This window comes from Cololabis saira, chromosome 10 (genome assembly GCF_033807715.1).
Source record: "Cololabis saira isolate AMF1-May2022 chromosome 10, fColSai1.1, whole genome shotgun sequence".
Lineage (NCBI taxonomy): Eukaryota > Metazoa > Chordata > Actinopteri > Beloniformes > Belonidae > Cololabis > Cololabis saira.
In genome coordinates, this window is record NC_084596.1 from 2,783,966 (window position 1) to 2,804,031 (window position 20,066).

General features: G+C 48.4%; 1 protein-coding gene across 1 annotated transcript; it reads right to left on the bottom strand.

The window, feature by feature from the left end:
• Nucleotides 1–201: 201 nt before the first annotated feature.
• LOC133451744 (C-C chemokine receptor type 3-like) lies at nt 202–1,547 on the bottom strand. Its single transcript, XM_061730884.1, has one exon. The coding sequence runs from the start codon at nt 1,545–1,547 to the stop codon at nt 480–482; it is 1,068 nt and encodes a 355-aa protein (XP_061586868.1). The 3' UTR covers nt 202–479.
• Nucleotides 1,548–20,066: the final 18,519 nt, after the last annotated feature.

Below are 20,066 nucleotides of genomic sequence, written 5' to 3' on the forward strand. Positions count from 1 at the left end.
TCATTCATTCATTCATTCATTCATTCATTCATTCATTCATTCATTCATTCATTCATTCATTCATAGCATAGGAGGATATTTCAGTTGCTAGTATGGTTGTCTGTCTGTACAGTCATGCAAGTTCAATGCTATTAAAGCACTTTAAACTTTAAACCAAAGAATTTAGTTTTTTCATATAAAATAAATACATTTCTATGCACTTTAGAAGTTTTGGGGATGTCCCTTTTTTTTGGCTCCTGTGCTGCTGAAATCGGGGCGTCCCTTATTTCAATTTCTGAAAGGTGGCAACCCTAGCTTCCGGTCTTGGTCAGTGAGAAGAGGGAAGTCACATTAGTCCTAGGATTCCTGGCGCCATGAGAAAGTTATCTGAAGGCTTCTTATGACGGAGATGGGATGATGGGGGGGATCAGTCGTGCAGCGTAAAGGCACGTTAGTCGCACTAGGTTCCACCCCGGGCCGGATCATCACTGATGGTGTGGTCAGTACTCGTGAACAGAATGTGGGGTCCTCTGGGATGTGGACCTGGTGGTCTGGCTGTCCAAACTGAGATGTCTCCTCAGACAGGGAATCCTCTTGGCCATCAGTCTTTTGAAGTGACTCTGGAACTTCTTTCCTACAAATGTGTAAAACACAGGACTGATGCAGCAGTACAAGTAGGCGATGTTCCGGGTCACGTACAGGGCGTAGTCTAGACTGTCATCACATGGGTCTTCTTCTGGGCTGGATTGGGAGATATTGATACCTCGAAGGAGGACGACGATATTGAAGGGCGTCCAGCAGACAAAGAAGGTGAAGATGATGACAAATATGAGCTTAATGGCGCGACACCTCTCCTTCAGTTGGGTGGTTAGGACACGCACAGTGATGCAGATGTAGCAGTACATCACCATGATGAGAGGAAAGAGGAAGAAGAGCAGGAACTGTTGATAGGAACTGACCAGGCGCCAGTTGTCCATGGTGCTCTTCGAGTACCCTGTCTCCTCGCACATGAGTCCGGTTAAAGGGTTCTTAGAAACGTTCCTAAGAACCAGCTCCTTCACACTTGCGAGAATGCTGATGCACCAAACCACCACCGACGCGATGATGGCGTACACTCGCTTCCTGCTCTTGGCAGCCGCCACCGCGTGCACCACGGCCAGGTATCGGTCAAAGGTCATGAGTGTGAGGAAGAGGATGGAGCTGTAGAACCCGATGAAGTAGGCGCTACTGACCATCTTACAGAGAGCAGCACCGAAGATCCACTCGGACAGATGATACCAGGCCCAGAAAGGCAGACTGGAGGCAAACAGGATGTTGGAGAGGACCAGATTCAAGAGGAAGATGTTTGTCACCGTGTTGAGCTTCTCGTACTTGTGGATGATGAAGAGGACAAGCCCGTTACCGAGGTAACTCAAGGCGAAGTTGACGTAGTAAAAGACTGGGATGAATCTTGCTCCAAACTCGTTGACGTCTTCCTTCGTACAGAGCTGGACGGTTTCATTGACCATGTAATCCAGATCGGCAGTGGTTCCATTGAGTCCCGGAAGGTTCCAATACTCATAATCCATGTTGCTGTTTGTCCTGCGGTGAAACATAAAAGAGCCAAGTTAGTCAGATTGATGCTTGGTTATGCTCAGTCACCTAGCTGGAACCTCTGGCACACATCCACCCTACGTTCAGATGTCAACTGTCCTCCTTCTAGACGTGGTCTTGATCGTAAGACAACGTCCCTCGAACATACCGACGAGGACTAGTTGTACTAGTGAACCTACAGTGATTAGCTGGATATGTGATTTCTCTCAGCGTGACCTCAGAAGTCTGTGCTGAATTCGAAGCCTGAGATCATGTGATTCTTGAGTTCCCATCAGCAGGATGGAACCAGAACCCTTTTGATTTAATCAAAGACGTTCGGCGGCTTAAGTTTGATTCTTTTCGTCCACAACTCGTTCGCGGTGAGACGAACGGAGTATTCTTAAAACAGCCGGGCATTGATTAATTTCCCTTCAGGGATTAAACAAGTGTTTTGAATGGATCTTAATGTTAAAGACGAATTCATCAAGAAACAAGTACTCAAGACATTATTGTGAAAAACTTCTTTAGAACACGAGCCAATGGCAACTAGAAGGATGATTTTAAATTTATGATTGATTTTATGGGAAAAAGTGACAATTTTCCATAAAATTTGAAGAGAAAAGTTTGGAGTTTTGTGAGAATGCACATTCCCATCAGTCATCCCACCATTCCCATCAATCATCCCAACATTCCCATCAGTCATCCCACCATTCCCATCAATCATCCCACCATTCCCATCAATCATCCCACCATTCCCATCAATCATCCCACCATTCCCATCAATCATCCCACCATTCCCATCAATCATCCCACCATTCCCATCAATCATCCCACCATTCCCATCAATCATCCCACCATTCCCATCAATCATCCCACCATTCCCATCAATCATCCCACCATTCCCATCAATCATCCCAACATTCCCATCAGTCATTCCCATCAATCATCCCAACATTCCCATCAGTCATTCCCATCAATCATCCCACCATTCCCATCAGTCATTCCCATCAGTCATCCCAACATTCCCATCAATCATCCCACCATTCCCATCAGTCATCCCACCATTCCCATCAATCATCCCACCATTCCCATCAATCATCCCAACATTCCCATCAGTCATTCCCATCAATCATCCCACCATTCCCATCAGTCATTCCCATCAGTCATCCCACCATTCCCATCAGTCATTCCCATCAGTCATCCCAACATTCCCATCAGTCATTCCACCATTCCCATCAATCATCCCACCATTCCCATCAGTCATTCCCATCAGTCATTCCACCATTTCCATCAATCATCCCACCATTCCCATCAATCATCCCACCATTCCCATCAGTCATCCCACCATTCCCATCAGTCATCCCACCATTCCCATCAGTCATCCCACCATTCCCATCAGTCATCCCACCATTCCCATCAATCATCCCACCATTCCCATCAGTCATCCCAACATTCCCATCAGTCATCCCACCATTCCCATCAGTCATCCCACCATTCCCATCAATCATCCCACCATTCCCATCAATCATCCCACCATTCCCATCAGTCATCCCACCATTCCCATCAGTCATCCCACCATTCCCATCAGTCATCCCAATATTCCCATCAATCATCCCACCATTCCCATCAATCATCCCACCATTCCCATCAGTCATCCCACCATTCCCATCAGTCATCCCACCATTCCCATCAGTCATCCCACCATTCCCATCAATCATCCCACCATTCCCATCAGTCATCCCAACATTCCCATTTGTCATCCCACCATTCCCATCAATCATCCCAACATTCCCATCAGTCATTCCCATCAATCATCCCACCATTCCCATCAGTCATCCCAACATTCCCATCAGTCATTCCCATCAATCATCCCACCATTCCCATCAGTCATCCCACCATTCCCATCGGTCATCCCACCATTCCCATCAATCATCCAACCATTCCCATCAGTCATTCCCATCGGTCATCCCACCATTCCCATCAGTCATTCCCATCAGTCATCCCACCATTCCCATCGGTCATCTCACCATTCCCATCAGTCATCCCACCATTCCCATCGGTCATCCCACCATTCCCATCAATCATCCAATCATTCCCATCAGTCATTCCCATCAGTCATCCCACCATTCCCATCGGTCATCTCACCATTCCCATCAGTCATCCCACCATTCCCATCGGTCATCCCACCATTCCCATCAGTCATCCCAACATTCCCATCAGTCATTCCCATCAGTCATCCCACCATTCCCATCGGTCATCCCACCATTCTCATCAATCATCCCAACATTCCCATCAGTCATCCAACCATTCCCATCGGTCATCCCACCATTCCCATCAGTCATTCCCACCAGTCATCCTACCAACCCAGAAACGGAGTTCAGTGACCTGGACCAGCGTTTCCGTGGAGACCTGGTTGGATGTGTAAAATCTTAGAACTGAAAGAGTCGACGACGATGATGAAATAGTTTAAATATGACAAAGACCAGCAATGTGTGGGACGAGCTCGGTTATTGATTCCTTATTGGTTCTACGATGCTGCATGTAAAGGATGTGGCTTTGCACCAACTGACACCTCCATCACATCGTTCTGAGCTTGTTGTCTTGTTTTTTTTATTATATATTTCCTGCTGACAATCGAGAAGAGGAACTGCTGACGGAAGCGGTGTGACTCGCTCAGCTGTTGAGTAACATCAGTTCTCCGAAATGCTACCTATGATCATCACCGGTCAGAAATCGATCAGAAGTTGTTGGATAAAAGGTACATTCTCATCAGGAAGCGCCGGAAAAACAGAATAAATCATTAATCCTATTTTAGTCAGTAGATCATAAAAGACATCAGATGTTAAAACTGAGTAATTTGACCGTTTCACATCTCATTTTGACCAACCAACCAACAGGCAACAGGTGCCACGGCTCAAAAGACAGAGAACCCAAATGCACAACATCAAACAGAATATCAGAGTCCAAGAGGCTTTAATCAGGTCAGAGGTAGGCAGGAGTCAAAAACCGGACAGATCAGGCAGACAAATCCAAAGGGGCAGGCAAAAATCCAAAAACCTGGAATCAGGCAAAGTCGCAGGCAGGCAGGCAGAAACAGATCAGAATCGGGAACGCTGGAAAGCAAGGCTTGAACGCTAGACAATCTGGCAACTGGCATGAGAAAATGGGTCAGAATATGAAGGGGACTGATGATGATGGGAACCAGGTGTGGAGCTGGGTGGGGAAACACAGGTGAAGGGAATGAGTGGATTTCTGGCTGATTAGGGTGGCAGGATCTGGAAAGACAGGGGAGTGAGTTAAAGTAAAAAACTACACTGAGAAACCATGACACCAACCAACCAACAGGCACCAGGAAGACCCAAGAGGAACCAGGAGGAACCAAAAAGTGCCAGGAAAGAACCACGAGGAACCAAGAGGAACCAGGAGAAACCAGGAAGGAACGAGGAGGAACCAAGAGGAACCAGGAGGAACCAGGAAGCAAGCAGGAAGAACCTGAATGGACCAGGAGGAATCAAGAAGAACCAGGAAGGAAACAGGAGGAACCAGGGGAACCAAAAGGAACCAAGAGGAACCAGCATGGATCAGGAGGAACCAGGAAGGAATCTAGGTAGTGTAAACTCTAGTGTGTTAGAGTCAGTAGTCATAGTTGCAGCTATAGAACAAGACTATAATAGTTAGTCTCAAATATAGCTTGGTGGTAGATATGCTGCTATAGGCCTATGCTGCAGGGGGGACCGACATGATCCGCTGGGCGGTGCCTCTCACCCTTCTTCTCCTCTCCTCTTCCCTTCCTCTCTTCTACATTTCCATTTTTATTTATTATAAGTATCTCATAGCTATTGTTTTTGTCCATCGTTCCTGTAGTTTCTTGTGCCGGCCCCCCTTTTTTTTCTCTTTTGTGCATGTTTGCAGGCCGGAGCTTCGGGAGCTGCGTGCTGGCCTGCGCCCCCCCCCCCCTCCGGTCATCCCGCTGCTGCTTCCACCTGCCTGCGGATTGCCAACCTATGTCCTAGACTGTTTAGCTGAGTCCGTCTTCTTTGGGTGAAGACAACAAAGAGAAACAGATGTTTTGAAACTGATGGGTCCCATCCTGTTGTTATTAAAGCTTTACATCTTTGCAGATTTGACACCTCAAGCAGGAAGTAGCACCAGAGATCTGAGGTTGGAGGTGTGACATGTTTGGGTGTGTTTCCTCGCAGCTCCACAGTTTAACATTCGATTCTGTTCACTGATTTTCTTCTGCTGCACCGGATGAACCAGCTGCTGAACTGGTGTACTGCAGTCCAGAGGGTCAGACGGTTCATGGAACCTCAATCCAGAACTTACCCCTGTACCCCCAGTAACCCTAGTAACCCCTGTACCCCCAGTAACCCCGGCAACCCGGGTAACCCCAGTACCCCCATTAACACGAGTATCCCCTGTACCCCCTGTAACCACGGCAACCTCTGTAACTACAGCAACCCCAGTAACCACGGCAACACCAGTACCCACAGTAACCCCTGTAACCACTACAACCCCTGTAACCGCTGTAACCCCGGTAACCATGGCAACGCCTTTAACCATGGCAACACCAGTAACCCCTGTATACACGGCAACCCCTGTAAACCCGGTAACCACGGCAACCCCTCTACCCCCAGTAACCCCAGTACCACCTGTAACCCTAGTAACCCTAGTAACCCCAGTAACCACAGCAACCCCAGTAACCCCAGTAACCCTAGTAACCCCAGTAACCCTAGTAACCCCAGTAACCCCAGTAACCCTAGTAACCCCAGTAACCCTAGTAACCCTAGTAACCCCAGTAACCCCAGTAACCCTAGTAACCCTAGTAACCCCAGTAACCCTAGTAACCCTAGTAACCCCAGTAACCCTAGTAACCCCAGTAACCCTAGTAACCCCAGTAACCCTAGTAACTCCAGTAACCCTAGTAACCCTAGTAACCCCAGTAACCCTAGTAACCCTAGTGACCCTAGTAACCCTAGTAACCCCAGTAACCCCGGTAACCCCAGTAACCCCAGTAACCCCAGTAACCCTAGTAACCCCAGTAACCCTAGTAACCCCAGTAACCCTAGTAACCCCAGTAACCCTAGTAACCCCAGTAACCCTAGTAACCCCAGTAACCCCAGTAACCCCGGTAACCCCAGTAACCCCAGTAACCCTAGTAACCCCAGTAACCCCAGTAACCCCAGTAACCCCAGTAACCCTAGTAACCCCAGTAATCCTAGTAACCCCAGTAACCCTAGTAACTCCAGTAACCATAGTAACCCTAGTAACCCCAGTACCACCTGTAACCCTAGTAACCCTAGTAACCCCAGTAACCACAGCAACCCCAGTAACCCCAGTAACCCTAGTAACCCCAGTAATCCTAGTAACCCCAGTAACCCTAGTAACTCCAGTAACCATAGTAACCCTAGTAACCCCAGTAACCCTAGTAACTCCAGTAACCATAGTAACCCTAGTAACCCCAGTAACCCTAGTAACCCTATTAACCCCAGTAACCCCAGTAACCCCAGTAACCCTAGTAACCCCAGTAACCCTAGTAACCCCAGTAACCCTATTAACCCTAGTAACCCCGGTAACCCCAGTAACCCCAGTAACCCCAGTAACCCCAGTAACCCTAGTAACCCCAGTAACCCTAGTAACCCCAGTAATCCTAGTAACCCCAGTAACCCTAGTAACCCCAGTAAACCCAGTAACCCTAGTAACCCCAGTAACCCCAGTAACCCCAGTAACCCTAGTAACCCCGGTAACCCCAGTAACCCTAGTAACCCCAGTAACCCCAGTAACCCTAGTAACCCCAGTAACCCCAGTAAACCCAGTAACCCTAGTAACCCCAGTAACCCTAGTAACCCCGGTACCCCCAGTAACTCCAATAACCCTAGTAACCCTAGTAACCCTAGTAACCCCAGTAACCCCAGTAACCCCAGTAACCCCAGTAACCCTAGTAACCCTAGTAACCCCGGTACCCCCAGTAACTCCAATAACCCTAGTAACCCTAGTAACCCCAGTAACCCTAGTAACCCCAGTAACCCCAGTAACCCCAGTAACCCTAGTAACCCCAGTAACTCCAGTAACCCTAGTAACCCTAGTAACCCCAGTAACCCTAGTAACCCCTGTAACCCCTGGACCAATTGGGAATCCATCCATCTTCACCCAAAAGCAATGTGAGACCATCACTTAACCGAGAACGGATTAGAATTGGAAATAAAACAGCATTTTTTTATTTAAAGATCCTTTTCTTCTGCTTTTATGCACATTTATCTGGAATTAACCTGCAAAAACGAACTTGTGAGGAAGGAGAAGGCCTCGCTTCGAGCTCGCCGGGCGAACCGTTAACTTCCTGAGCCCCGTCCACAGTTTATTCATATTTTTATCTTCATAAGTAAGACCAGATCTGAAGACGCTGCAGGGTGGGGTTGTGGGGAAGTGGCGTAATTAGTTTATTTTACCGGAGAGACGCGGACTGACGTTTGTTAGGTCGACTGCAGGCGACGGCGGTTATGAAGCAACGATCATTTTATCATTTTATCATGTCATTGGATGATCCAGTTGTTTCAACAGAGATGTGATGCTAAGGCCCAGGCTAAAGCAGTGTGATGTGAATCAGAGGTGGAACTCACCGTGCAGCTCCGTGGACGTCTGTGGTTCCCCAGAGAGGACTCAGCTCTGAGGACGGAGGGACGTCCTGCAGCTGCTGCTCCGTGGACGTCTGTAGTTCCCCAGAGAGGACTCAGCTCTGAGGACGGAGGGACTTCCTGCAGCTGCAGCTCCGTGGATGTCTGTAGTTCCCCAGAGAGGACTCAGCTCCGTGGACGTCTGTAGTTCCCCAGAGAGGACTCAGCTCTGAGGACGGAGGGACGTCCTGCAGCTGCTGCTGCGTGGATGTGGGTGTGTTTCTACGTGGAAGTCAGATAACATCAATGACTGTGTTTCCAGCATCAATAACCCTTTTAAAACCAGAATATTGGCAATAACCCGGTTTTGCACGGCCATGTAAACACCAATAACCCCTTTGAATAACCAGAATTTGCTCATATTCAGGTTTTTAAAAACCCCAATATGAGCCCTGGGTTACTCCTTTTAAACCTGAATATTGGGTCATGTAAACACCAAACGGAATATCCCCATCAAACGGAACAGGAATCTGTTTTCTGCACATGCTCTGTTCACAAGGAATCCTGGCCTTTTGAGTCCAGGAGGTTCTTATAAACACGGAGAAACCAAGACCAGGAGGAGACTAATCACTTCATAAATGTAATGAAGGATATGAACATTTCTGCATTTGTAGACGGTAGAAAGTACCGGGATAGAAGATTTACAAGAAGGAGAGAGAAAAGTTGAAGCAGCCTTTGTTTTGGATTTGGATACAGGAAGAAGAAGCGGAAATGACGGGAATTGCGTCATTCCTCTATTTTCTCTTTTTTTCATTTTTTTCTCTTTTTTTCCTCTCTTTTTTTCCTCTTTATCTTTTTTCCTTTTTTATAGTTTTTTCATCTTTTTTCATCTTTTTTTCCTTTCTTTGTTTCCTCTTTATAATTTTTCATTTTTTTCATCACTTTTTCCTTTTTTTCATCTCTTTTCTCCTTTTTCCTCTTTTTCTTTTTTCATCTTTTTTTCATTTTTCTTCCTCTTTTTTGATCTTTTTTCCTCTTTTTTTCCTTTTTTTCATCACTTTTTTAATTTTTTTTCTCTCTTTTTTCATCCTTTTTTCCATCTTTTTTCATCCTTTTTTCCCTTTCTTTTTTCCTTTTTTCATGTTTTTTCCCTCTTTTTTTCCTTTTTTTCATCTCTTTTTTTCATCTTTTTTCTCTTTTTTTTCCTCTTTTTTCCCTTTTTTCAGCAAGTTCTTCTAAACACGGAGAAACCAAGACCAGGAGGAGACTAATCACTTCATAAATGTAATGAAGGATATGAACATTTCTGCATTTACCGGGATAGAAGATTTACAAGAAGGAGAGCGAGAAATTTGGATCCAGGAAGAAGAAGCAGAAATGACAGGAATTGTGTCATGATGTTCTCTGTGCGTCGCTGGTTTGATCCAGATATCCTGAATGATTAATCACCATGTAAACGGAATATTCCCAATGTTTCAGTAACTGGAATATTAGCAATAACCTGAATTTTGACTGAAGTAAACGTAGTCATCAACTTTATCTGGAAACAGCTTCTCTACTTGACCTGAAACCAGGGAGGAGGAACATCTGAGGACGATGCTGGACATTGAAACCAGGGAGGAGGGACATCTGGGGACGATGCTGGACCTCGGTAGGAGGGACGAACATCAGCGAGGTTAAGAGGACGTGGCTGACGGCGGTTCTGGTTCTGGTGAACCATTGGAAGGATCATTACTGTGTAACAGACCTTTAAATTCAATTCAATTCAATTTTATTTATATAGCGTCTAATACAACAGAGTTGTCTCTAGACGCTTTACAGAGACCCATACCCAGAACATGACCCCCGAGCAGTTATTACATAAACAATGGCAGGTAAAAACTCCCCTAGTGGGAGAAAAACCTTAAGCCAAACAGTGGCAAGGAAAAACTCCCCTTTAGGAGGGAAGAAACCTTGAGCAGGACCAGGCTCATCAGGGGGGACCCTCCTGCCGAGGGCCAGACTGGTGGGTCAGGGACGGCAACAGCACAGCAGGCAGGTGGAAGCAGCAACGGGATGACCGGGGGTGGGGACCGCAGGCCAGCACACAGCTCCCGAAGCTCCGGCCCAATCAGCAAGTCCCAGGTTGGGGTGCAGGGTCTGGGAAAGACTTGTGCTCCGTAATGCAAGCTACAAGCCACCCACGACCACCTGCAGGTTCCGGTGTCCGGCAAAGGATGCTGCAACATGGACAAAAGAGAGAAAAGGGAGGAGAAGGGGGGGCCAGCACAAGAAACTACAGGAGCGACTCTGACACACTAAAGTTTACACTACCTAGAGATTTACCAACACCAGCTAGAGGTTTACTAAACACTAACTATAGGCTTTACTAAACAGAAATGTTTTAAGTTTAGTTTTAAAGGTGGAGGTGGTGTCAGCCTCCTTAACCCAGATTGGAAGTTGGTTCCATAGTAGTGGCGCCTGATAGCAGAACGCCCGCCCTCCAAATCTACATTTAGATACTCTAGGAACTACGAGTAAACCTGCACTCTGAGAACGGAGAGCTCTGCCAGGAACATAAGGCACTATCAGGTCTTGCCAATAATGCGGAGCTAAGCCGTTTTGGGCTTTATATGCAAGTAATAAAATTTTAAATTGGATTCTGAATTTTACGGGTAACCAATGGAGCGACGCTAACACTGGAGAGACGTGGTCTCTCCTGCTAATTCCTGTCAGTACTCGTGCTGCTGCATTTTGGATCAGCTGGAGCCTATTCAGCAAATTACTTGGACATCCTGCTAACAACACATTACAGTAATCTAGTCTAGAAGATACAAACGCATGAACTAGTTTTTCTGCATCACTCTGCGAGAGGATTTTTCTAATCTTTGCAATATTACGGAGATGGAAAAACACTATTTTACAAACCTGATTGACATATGGTTTAAACGACATATGGTTTAGAGGGTTTAGAGGGTTTATGGATCTCCTTACATATATGTGTGTAATGTTTTATGGTCATTGTATTACTGACTTTTTAATATGTGCTAAATAAATAAACGAACAATAAACTTGTGAATAATTGTTCTCAGATCTCCAGGGATGAATGTGTAACAACAGTTGCTTCTCTTTTCCGTTGCTGATATCTTTCCCTCATGCCGACGGTGAGAGGACGTGATGTTTCTAACGCTCCTGCTCAGTTTAGTTAAATCCCTGATGGATCAGCAGAACGTTGTGTTTGGCAACGGTCGTGACTCAGACCGTCCCGTCATAAAAACCCCGGCTGAACTTTTACCAGTTTTACACAACTTCATTATTGAGTTGGCAGGAAACGGCTCCAGATGTTCTGACAAAAAGAGAAGTTATTCTAGCGGAGAAACGGAGAGAAACAGCAACGGACCGGTTTAGTGAGAAGACGGCAGGAAAGGACAGAGGCCTCGTCCGTCCTCGTCCGTCCTCGTCCGTCCTCGTCCGTCCTCGTCCTCGTCTGTCCTCGTCCTCGTCTGTCCTCGTCCGTCCTCGTCCGTCCTCGTCTGTCCTCGTCCGTCCTCGTCTGTCCTCGTCCGTCCTCGTCCGTCCCCGTCCTCGTCTGTCCTCGTCCTCGTCTGTCCTCGTCCGTCCTCGTCCGTCCTCGTCTGTCCTCGTCTGTCCTCGTCTCATCCAGGCAGAAATCTCTTTAATCTCGTTTTGTCTTCGTACCAAATCTGTTTTTCTCCTCCACGGCTCACACTAAACAGGTCATGTGACCACACTTACAGTCCTGGGGCCGGATTCACCAATATTTTCTTAAGAACCGTCTTAAGAACTGTCATTTCTTACCAATTTCTTATTTTTCCTACTTAAGAACTTCTTAAAATACGTCATTGCATTGCACGCGCCAACAAACAACATTTATATATAAGAGACGTTTAGAGGACGCACGAAAAAACGCACGAAAAAACGCACGAAAATACGAAAAAACGCACAAAAAAACACAAAAACGCACCAAAAAACGCACAAAAAAACGCACCAACGCACGAAAAAACGCACGAACGCACGAAAAAATGCACGGAAAAACAAAAAAACGCACAAAAAAACGCACGAAAAAACACAAAAACGCACAAAAAAACGCACGAAAAAACACAAAAACGCACGAAAAAACGCACGAAAAAACACACGAACGCACGAAAAAAAGCACGAAAAAACGCACAAAAAAAAGCAAGAAAAAACAAAAAAACGCACGAAAAGACACAAAAACGCACGAAAAAACGCACGAAAAAACACACAAACGCACGAAAAAAAGCACGAAAAAACGCACAAAAAAAAGCAAGAAAAAACAAAAAAACGCAAGAAAAGACACAAAAACGCACGAAAAAACGCACGAAAAAACGCACAAAAAAACACACGAACGCACGAAAAAACGCACGAAAATACGAAAAAACACACAAAAAAACACAAAAACGCACGAAAAAACGCACCAACGCACGAAAAAATGCACGAACGCACGAAAAAATGCGTGGAAAAACAAAAAAACACACGAAAAAACACAAAAACGCACGAAAAAACGCACGAAAAAACGCACGAAAAAACGCACGAACGCACGAAAAAACGCACGAAAAAACACACAAACGCACGAAAGAACGCACGAAAAAACGCACAAAAAAAGCAAGAAAAAACAAAAAAACGCACTAAAAGACACAAAAACGCACGAAAAAACGCACGAAAAATCACACGAAAGCACGAAAAAACGCATGAAAAAACGCACGAACGCACGGAAAAAAAAAACGCCTCGGCGACCGACGTCTCAGGGACTGATGTCTCCTCAGGGACTGATGTCTCCTCAGGGACTGATGTCTCCTCAGGGACTGATGTCTCCTCAGGGACTGATGTCTCCTCAGAGACTGATGTCTCCTCCTCAGGGACTGATGTCTCCTCAGGGACTGATGTCTCCTCAGAGACTGATGTCTCCTCAGAGACTGATGTCTCCTCAGAGACTGATGTCTCCTCCTCAGAGACTGATGTCTCCTCAGGGACTGATGTCTCCTCCTCAGGGACTGATGTCTCCTCAGGGACTGATGTCTCCTCCTCAGGGACTGATGTCTCCTCAGAGACTGATGTCTCCTCAGAGACTGATGTCTCCTCAGAGACTGATGTCTCCTCCTCAGAGACTGATGTCTCCTAAGAGACTGATGTCTCCTCCTCAGGGACTGATGTCTCCTCAGAGACTGATGTCTCCTCCTCAGGGACTGATGTCTCCTCCTCAGAGACTGATGTCTCCTCAGAGACTGATGTCTCCTCAGAGACTGATGTCTCCTCAGAGACTGATGTCTCCTAAGAGACTGATGTCTCCTCCTCAGAGACTGATGTCTCCTAAGAGACTGATGTCTCCTCAGAGACTGATGTCTCCTAAGAGACTGATGTCTCCTCAGAGACTGATGTCTCCTCAGGGACTGATGTCTCCTCAGAGACTGATGTCTCCTCCTCAGAGACTGATGTCTCCTCAGAGACTGATGTCTCCTCAGAGACTGATGTCTCCTAAGAGACTGATGTCTCCTCCTCAGAGACTGATGTCTCCTCAGGGACTGATGTCTCCTCAGAGACTGATGTCTCCTAAGAGACTGATGTCTCCTCCTCAGAGACTGATGTCTCCTCAGGGACTGATGTCTCCTCAGAGACTGATGTCTCCTCAGGGACTGATGTCTCCTCAGAGACTGATGTCTCCTCAGAGACTGATGTCTCCTCCTCAGAGACTGATGTCTCCTCAGAGACTGATGTCTCCTCCTCAGAGACTGATGTCTCCTCAGAGACTGATGTCTCCTCCTCAGGGACTGATGTCTCCTCAGAGACTGATGTCTCCTCAGAGACTGATGTCTCCTCCTCAGAGACTGATGTCTCCTCAGAGACTGATGTCTCCTCAGAGACTGATGTCTCCTCAGAGACTGATGTCTCCTCCTCAGAGACTGATGTCTCCTCAGGGACTGATGTCTCCTCAGGGACTGATGTCTCCTCAGGGACTGATGTCTCCTCCTCAGAGACTGATGTCTCCTCCTCAGAGACTGATGTCTCCTCAGGGACTGATGTCTCCTCAGGGACTGATGTCTCCTCAGAGACTGATGTCTCCTCAGGACTGATGTCTCCTCAGGGACTGATGTCTCCTCAGGGACTGATGTCTCCTCCTCAGAGACTGATGTCTCCTCAGGGACTGATGTCTCCTCAGGGACTGATGTCTCCTCAGGGACTGATGTCTCCTCAGGGACTGATGTCTCCTCCTCAGAGACTGATGTCTCCTCAGGGACTGATGTCTCCTCAGAGACTGATGTCTCCTCAGGGACTGATGTCTCCTCAGGGACTGATGTCTCCTCAGAGACTGATGTCTCCTCAGAGACTGATGTCTCCTCAGAGACTGATGTCTCCTCAGAGACTGATGTCTCCTCAGAGACTGATGTCTCCTCAGGGACTGATGTCTCCTCAGAGACTGATGTCTCCTCAGGGACTGATGTCTCCTCCTCAGGGACTGATGTCTCCTCCTCAGGGACTGATGTCTCCTCAGGGACTGATGTCTCCTCCTCAGAGACTGATGTCTCCTCAGGGACTGATGTCTCCTCCTCAGAGACTGATGTCTCCTCAGGGACTGATGTCTCCTCAGAGACTGATGTCTCCTCAGGGACTGATGTCTCCTCAGGACTGATGTCTCCTCAGAGACTGATGTCTCCTCCTCAGAGACTGATGTCTCCTCCTCAGGGACTGATGTCTCCTCAGAGACTGATGTCTCCTCCTCAGACTGATGTCTCCTCAGGGACTGATGTCTCCTCAGAGACTGATGTCTCCTCAGAGACTGATGTCTCCTCCTCAGAGACTGATGTCTCCTCCTCAGGGACTGATGTCTCCTCCTCAGAGACTGATGTCTCCTCAGGGACTGATGTCTCCTCAGAGACCGATGTCTCCTCAGAGACTGATGTCTCCTCCTCAGGGGACTGATGTCTCCTCAGAGACTGATGTCTCCTCAGAGACTGATGTCTCCTCAGAGACTGATGTCTCCTCAGGGACTGATGTCTCCTCAGAGACTGATGTCTCCTCAGGGACTGATGTCTCCTCAGAGACTGATGTCTCCTCAGGGACTGATGTCTCCTCAGAGACTGATGTCTCCTCAGAGACTGATGTCTCCTCAGGGACTGATGTCTCCTCAGAGACTGATGTCTCCTCAGAGACTGATGTCTCCTCAGAGACTGATGTCTCCTCAGGGACTGATGTCTCCTCAGAGACTGATGTCTCCTCAGGGACTGATGTCTCCTCAGGGACTGATGTCTCCTCAGAGACTGATGTCTCCTCAGGGACTGATGTCTCCTCAGGGACTGATGTCTCCTCCTCAGGGACTGATGTCTCCTCAGGGACTGATGTCTCCTCAGAGACTGATGTCTCCTCCTCAGAGACTGATGTCTCCTCAGAGACTGATGTCTCCTCAGGGACTGATGTCTCCTCAGAGACTGATGTCTCCTCAGGGACTGATGTCTCCTCAGAGACTGATGTCTCCTCAGAGACTGATGTCTCCTCAAGGACTGATGTCTCCTCAGAGACTGATGTCTCCTCAGAGACTGATGTCTCCTCAGGGACTGATGTCTCCTCAGAGACTGATGTCTCCTCAGAGACTGATGTCTCCTCAGGGACTGATGTCTCCTCAGAGACTGATGTCTCCTCCTCAGAGACTGATGTCTCCTCCTCAGGGACTGATGTCTCCTCAGAGACTGATGTCTCCTCAGGGACTGATGTCTCCTCAGAGACTGATGTCTCCTCAGAGACTGATGTCTCCTCAGGGACTGATGTCTCCTCAGAGACTGATGTCTCCTCCTCAGAGACTGATGTCTCCTCCTCAGGGACTGATGTCTCCTCAGGGACTGATGTCTCCTCAGAGACTGATGTCTCCTCAGAGACTGATGTCTCCTCAGAGACTGATGTCTCCTCAGAGACTGATGTCTCCTCAGAGACTGATGTCTCCTCAGAGACTGATGTCTCCTCAGGGACTGATGTCTCCTCAGAGACTGATGTCTCCTCCTCAGAGACTGATGTCTCCTCAGGGACTGATGTCTCCTCAGGGACTGATGTCTCCTCAGAGACTGATGTCTCCTCAGAGACTGATGTCTCCTCAGAGACTGATGTCTCCTCAGGGACTGATGTCTCCTCAGGGACTGATGTCTCCTCAGAGACTGATGTCTCCTCCTCAGGGACTGATGTCTCCTCAGAGACTGATGTCTCCTCAGGGGACTGATGTCTCCTCAGGGACTGATGTCTCCTCAGAGACTGATGTCTCCTCAGGGACTGATGTCTCCTCCTCAGGGACTGATGTCTCCTCAGGGACTGATGTCTCCTCAGGGACTGATGTCTCCTCAGAGACTGATGTCTCCTCCTCAGAGACTGATGTCTCCTCAGAGACTGATGTCTCCTCAGAGACTGATGTCTCCTCAGGGACTGATGTCTCCTCAGGGACTGATGTCTCCTCCTCAGAGACTGATGTCTCCTCAGAGACTGATGTCTCCTCAGAGACTGATGTCTCCTCAGAGACTGATGTCTCCTCAGAGACTGATGTCTCCTCAGAGACTGATGTCTCCTCCTCAGGGACTGATGTCTCCTCAGAGACTGATGTCTCCTCAGGGACTGATGTCTCCTCAGAGACTGATGTCTCCTCAGGGACTGATGTCTCCTCAGAGACTGATGTCTCCTCCTCAGAGACTGATGTCTCCTCCTCAGAGACTGATGTCTCCTCCTCAGAGACTGATGTCTCCTCCTCAGGGACTGATGTCTCCTCAGGGACTGATGTCTCCTCAGGGACTGATGTCTCCTCAGGGACTGATGTCTCCTCAGGGACTGATGTCTCCTCCTCAGAGACTGATGTCTCCTCAGAGACTGATGTCTCCTCAGAGACTGATGTCTCCTCCTCAGGGACTGATGTCTCCTCAGAGACTGATGTCTCCTCAGAGACTGATGTCTCCTCCTCAGAGACTGATGTCTCCTCAGAGACTGATGTCTCCTCAGAGACTGATGTCTCCTCAGAGACTGATGTCTCCTCAGGGACTGATGTCTCCTCAGGGACTGATGTCTCCTCAGAGACTGATGTCTCCTCAGGGACTGATGTCTCCTCAGGGACTGATGTCTCCTCAGACACTGATGTCTCCTCAGGGACTGATGTCTCCTCCTCAGAGACTGATGTCTCCTCAGAGACTGATGTCTCCTCAGAGACTGATGTCTCCTCCTCAGGGACTGATGTCTCCTCAGAGACTGATGTCTCCTCCTCAGAGACTGATGTCTCCTCAGAGACTGATGTCTCCTCAGAGACTGATGTCTCCTCCTCAGAGACTGATGTCTCCTCAGAGACTGATGTCCTCCTCCTCAGGGACTGATGTCTCCTCAGGGACTGATGTCTCCTCAGAGACTGATGTCTCCTCAGAGACTGATGTCTCCTCAGGGACTGATGTCTCCTCAGAGACTGATGTCTCCTCCTCAGGGACTGATGTCTCCTCAGAGACTGATGTCTCCTCAGGGACTGATGTCTCCTCAGAGACTGATGTCTCCTCAGAGACTGATGTCTCCTCCTCAGGGACTGATGTCTCCTCAGAGACTGATGTCTCCTCAGAGACTGATGTCTCCTCAGGGACTGATGTCTCCTCAGGGACTGATGTCTCCTCAGAGACTGATGTCTCCTCAGAGACTGATGTTCTCCTCAGAGACTGATGTCTCCTCAGAGACTGATGTCTCCTCAGGGACTGATGTCTCCTCAGGGACTGATGTCTCCTCAGAGACTGATGTCTCCTCAGAGACTGATGTCTCCTCCTCAGGGACTGATGTCTCCTCAGAGACTGATGTCTCCTCCTCAGAGACTGATGTCTCCTCAGGAGACTGATGTCTCCTCCTCAGAGACTGATGTCTCCTCAGAGACTGATGTCTCCTCCTCAGAGACTGATGTCTCCTCAGAGACTGATGTCTCCTCCTCAGAGACTGATGTCTCCTCAGAGACTGATGTCTCCTCAGGGACTGATGTCTCCTCAGAGACTGATGTCTCCTCAGAGACTGATGTCTCCTCAGAGACTGATGTCTCCTCAGAGACTGATGTCTCCTCAGGGACTGATGTCTCCTCAGGGACTGATGTCTCCTCAGAGACTGATGTCTCCTCAGAGACTGATGTCTCCTCAGGGACTGATGTCTCCTCAGAGACTGATGTCTCCTCAGGGACTGATGTCTCCTCCTCAGAGACTGATGTCTCCTCAGGGACTGATGTCTCCTCAGGGACTGATGTCTCCTCAGAGACTGATGTCTCCTCAGGGACTGATGTCTCCTCAGGGACTGATGTCTCCTCAGAGACTGATGTCTCCTCAGAGACTGATGTCTCCTCAGGGACTGATGTCTCCTCAGAGACTGATGTCTCCTCAGAGACTGATGTCTCCTCCTCAGGGACTGATGTCTCCTCAGGGACTGATGTCTCCTCAGAGACTGATGTCTCCTCCTCAGAGACTGATGTCTCCTCAGAGGACTGATGTCTCCTCCTCAGAGACTGATGTCTCCTCAGGGACTGATGTCTCCTCAGAGACTGATGTCTCCTCAGAGACTGATGTCTCCTCCTCAGAGACTGATGTCTCCTCCTCAGAGACTGATGTCTCCTCAGGGACTGATGTCTCCTCAGAGACTGATGTCTCCTCAGAGACTGATGTCTCCTCCTCAGAGACTGATGTCCTCCTCAGAGACTGATGTCTCCTCAGGGACTGATGTCTCCTCAGAGACTGATGTCTCCTCAGAGACTGATGTCTCCTCAGAGACTGATGTCTCCTCAGAGACTGATGTCTCCTCAGGGACTGATGTCTCCTCCTCAGAGACTGATGTCTCCTCAGAGACTGATGTCTCCTCAGAGACTGATGTCTCCTCAGAGACTGATGTCTCCTCAGGGACTGATGTCTCCTCAGAGACTGATGTCTCCTCAGAGACTGATGTCTCCTCAGGGACTGATGTCTCCTCAGAGACTGATGTCTCCTCAGAGACTGATGTCTCCTCAGGGACTGATGTCTCCTCCTCAGGGACTGATGTCTCCTCAGGGACTGATGTCTCCTCAGAGACTGATGTCTCCTCAGGGACTGATGTCTCCTCAGGGACTGATGTCTCCTCAGAGACTGATGTCTCCTCAGAGACTGATGTCTCCTCAGAGACTGATGTCTCCTCCTCAGGGACTGATGTCTCCTCAGGGACTGATGTCTCCTCAGAGACTGATGTCTCCTCAGAGACTGATGTCTCCTCAGAGACTGATGTCTCCTCCTCAGAGACTGATGTCTCCTCAGAGACTGATGTCTCCTCCTCAGAGACTGATGTCTCCTCAGGGACTGATGTCTCCTCCTCAGAGACTGATGTCTCCTCAGGGACTGATGTCTCCTCAGGGACTGATGTCTCCTCCTCAGAGACTGATGTCTCCTCAGGGACTGATGTCTCCTCCTCAGAGACTGATGTCTCCTCCTCAGAGACTGATGTCTCCTCAGGGACTGATGTCTCCTCAGGGACTGATGTCTCCTCCTCAGAGACTGATGTCTCCTCAGAGACTGATGTCTCCTCCTCAGAGACTGATGTCTCCTCAGAGGACTGATGTCTCCTCCTCAGGGACTGATGTCTCCTCAGAGACTGATGTCTCCTCCTCAGGGACTGATGTCTCCTCAGAGACTGATGTCTCCTCCTCAGAGACTGATGTCTCCTCAGAGACTGATGTCTCCTCCTCAGAGACTGATGTCTCCTCAGAGACTGATGTCTCCTCCTCAGAGACTGATGTCTCCTCAGAGACTGATGTCTCCTCAGAGACTGATGTCTCCTCAGAGACTGATGTCTCCTCAGGGACTGATGTCTCTCCTCAGAGACTGATGTCTCCTCAGAGACTGATGTCTCCTCCTCAGAGACTGATGTCTCCTCAGGGACTGATGTCTC

What these genes read in the sequence shown, in the direction of transcription:
- LOC133451744 (XM_061730884.1), bottom strand. Translation starts at nt 1,547, where the DNA reads ATGGATTATGAGTATTGGAACCTTCCGGGACTCAATGGAACCACTGCC.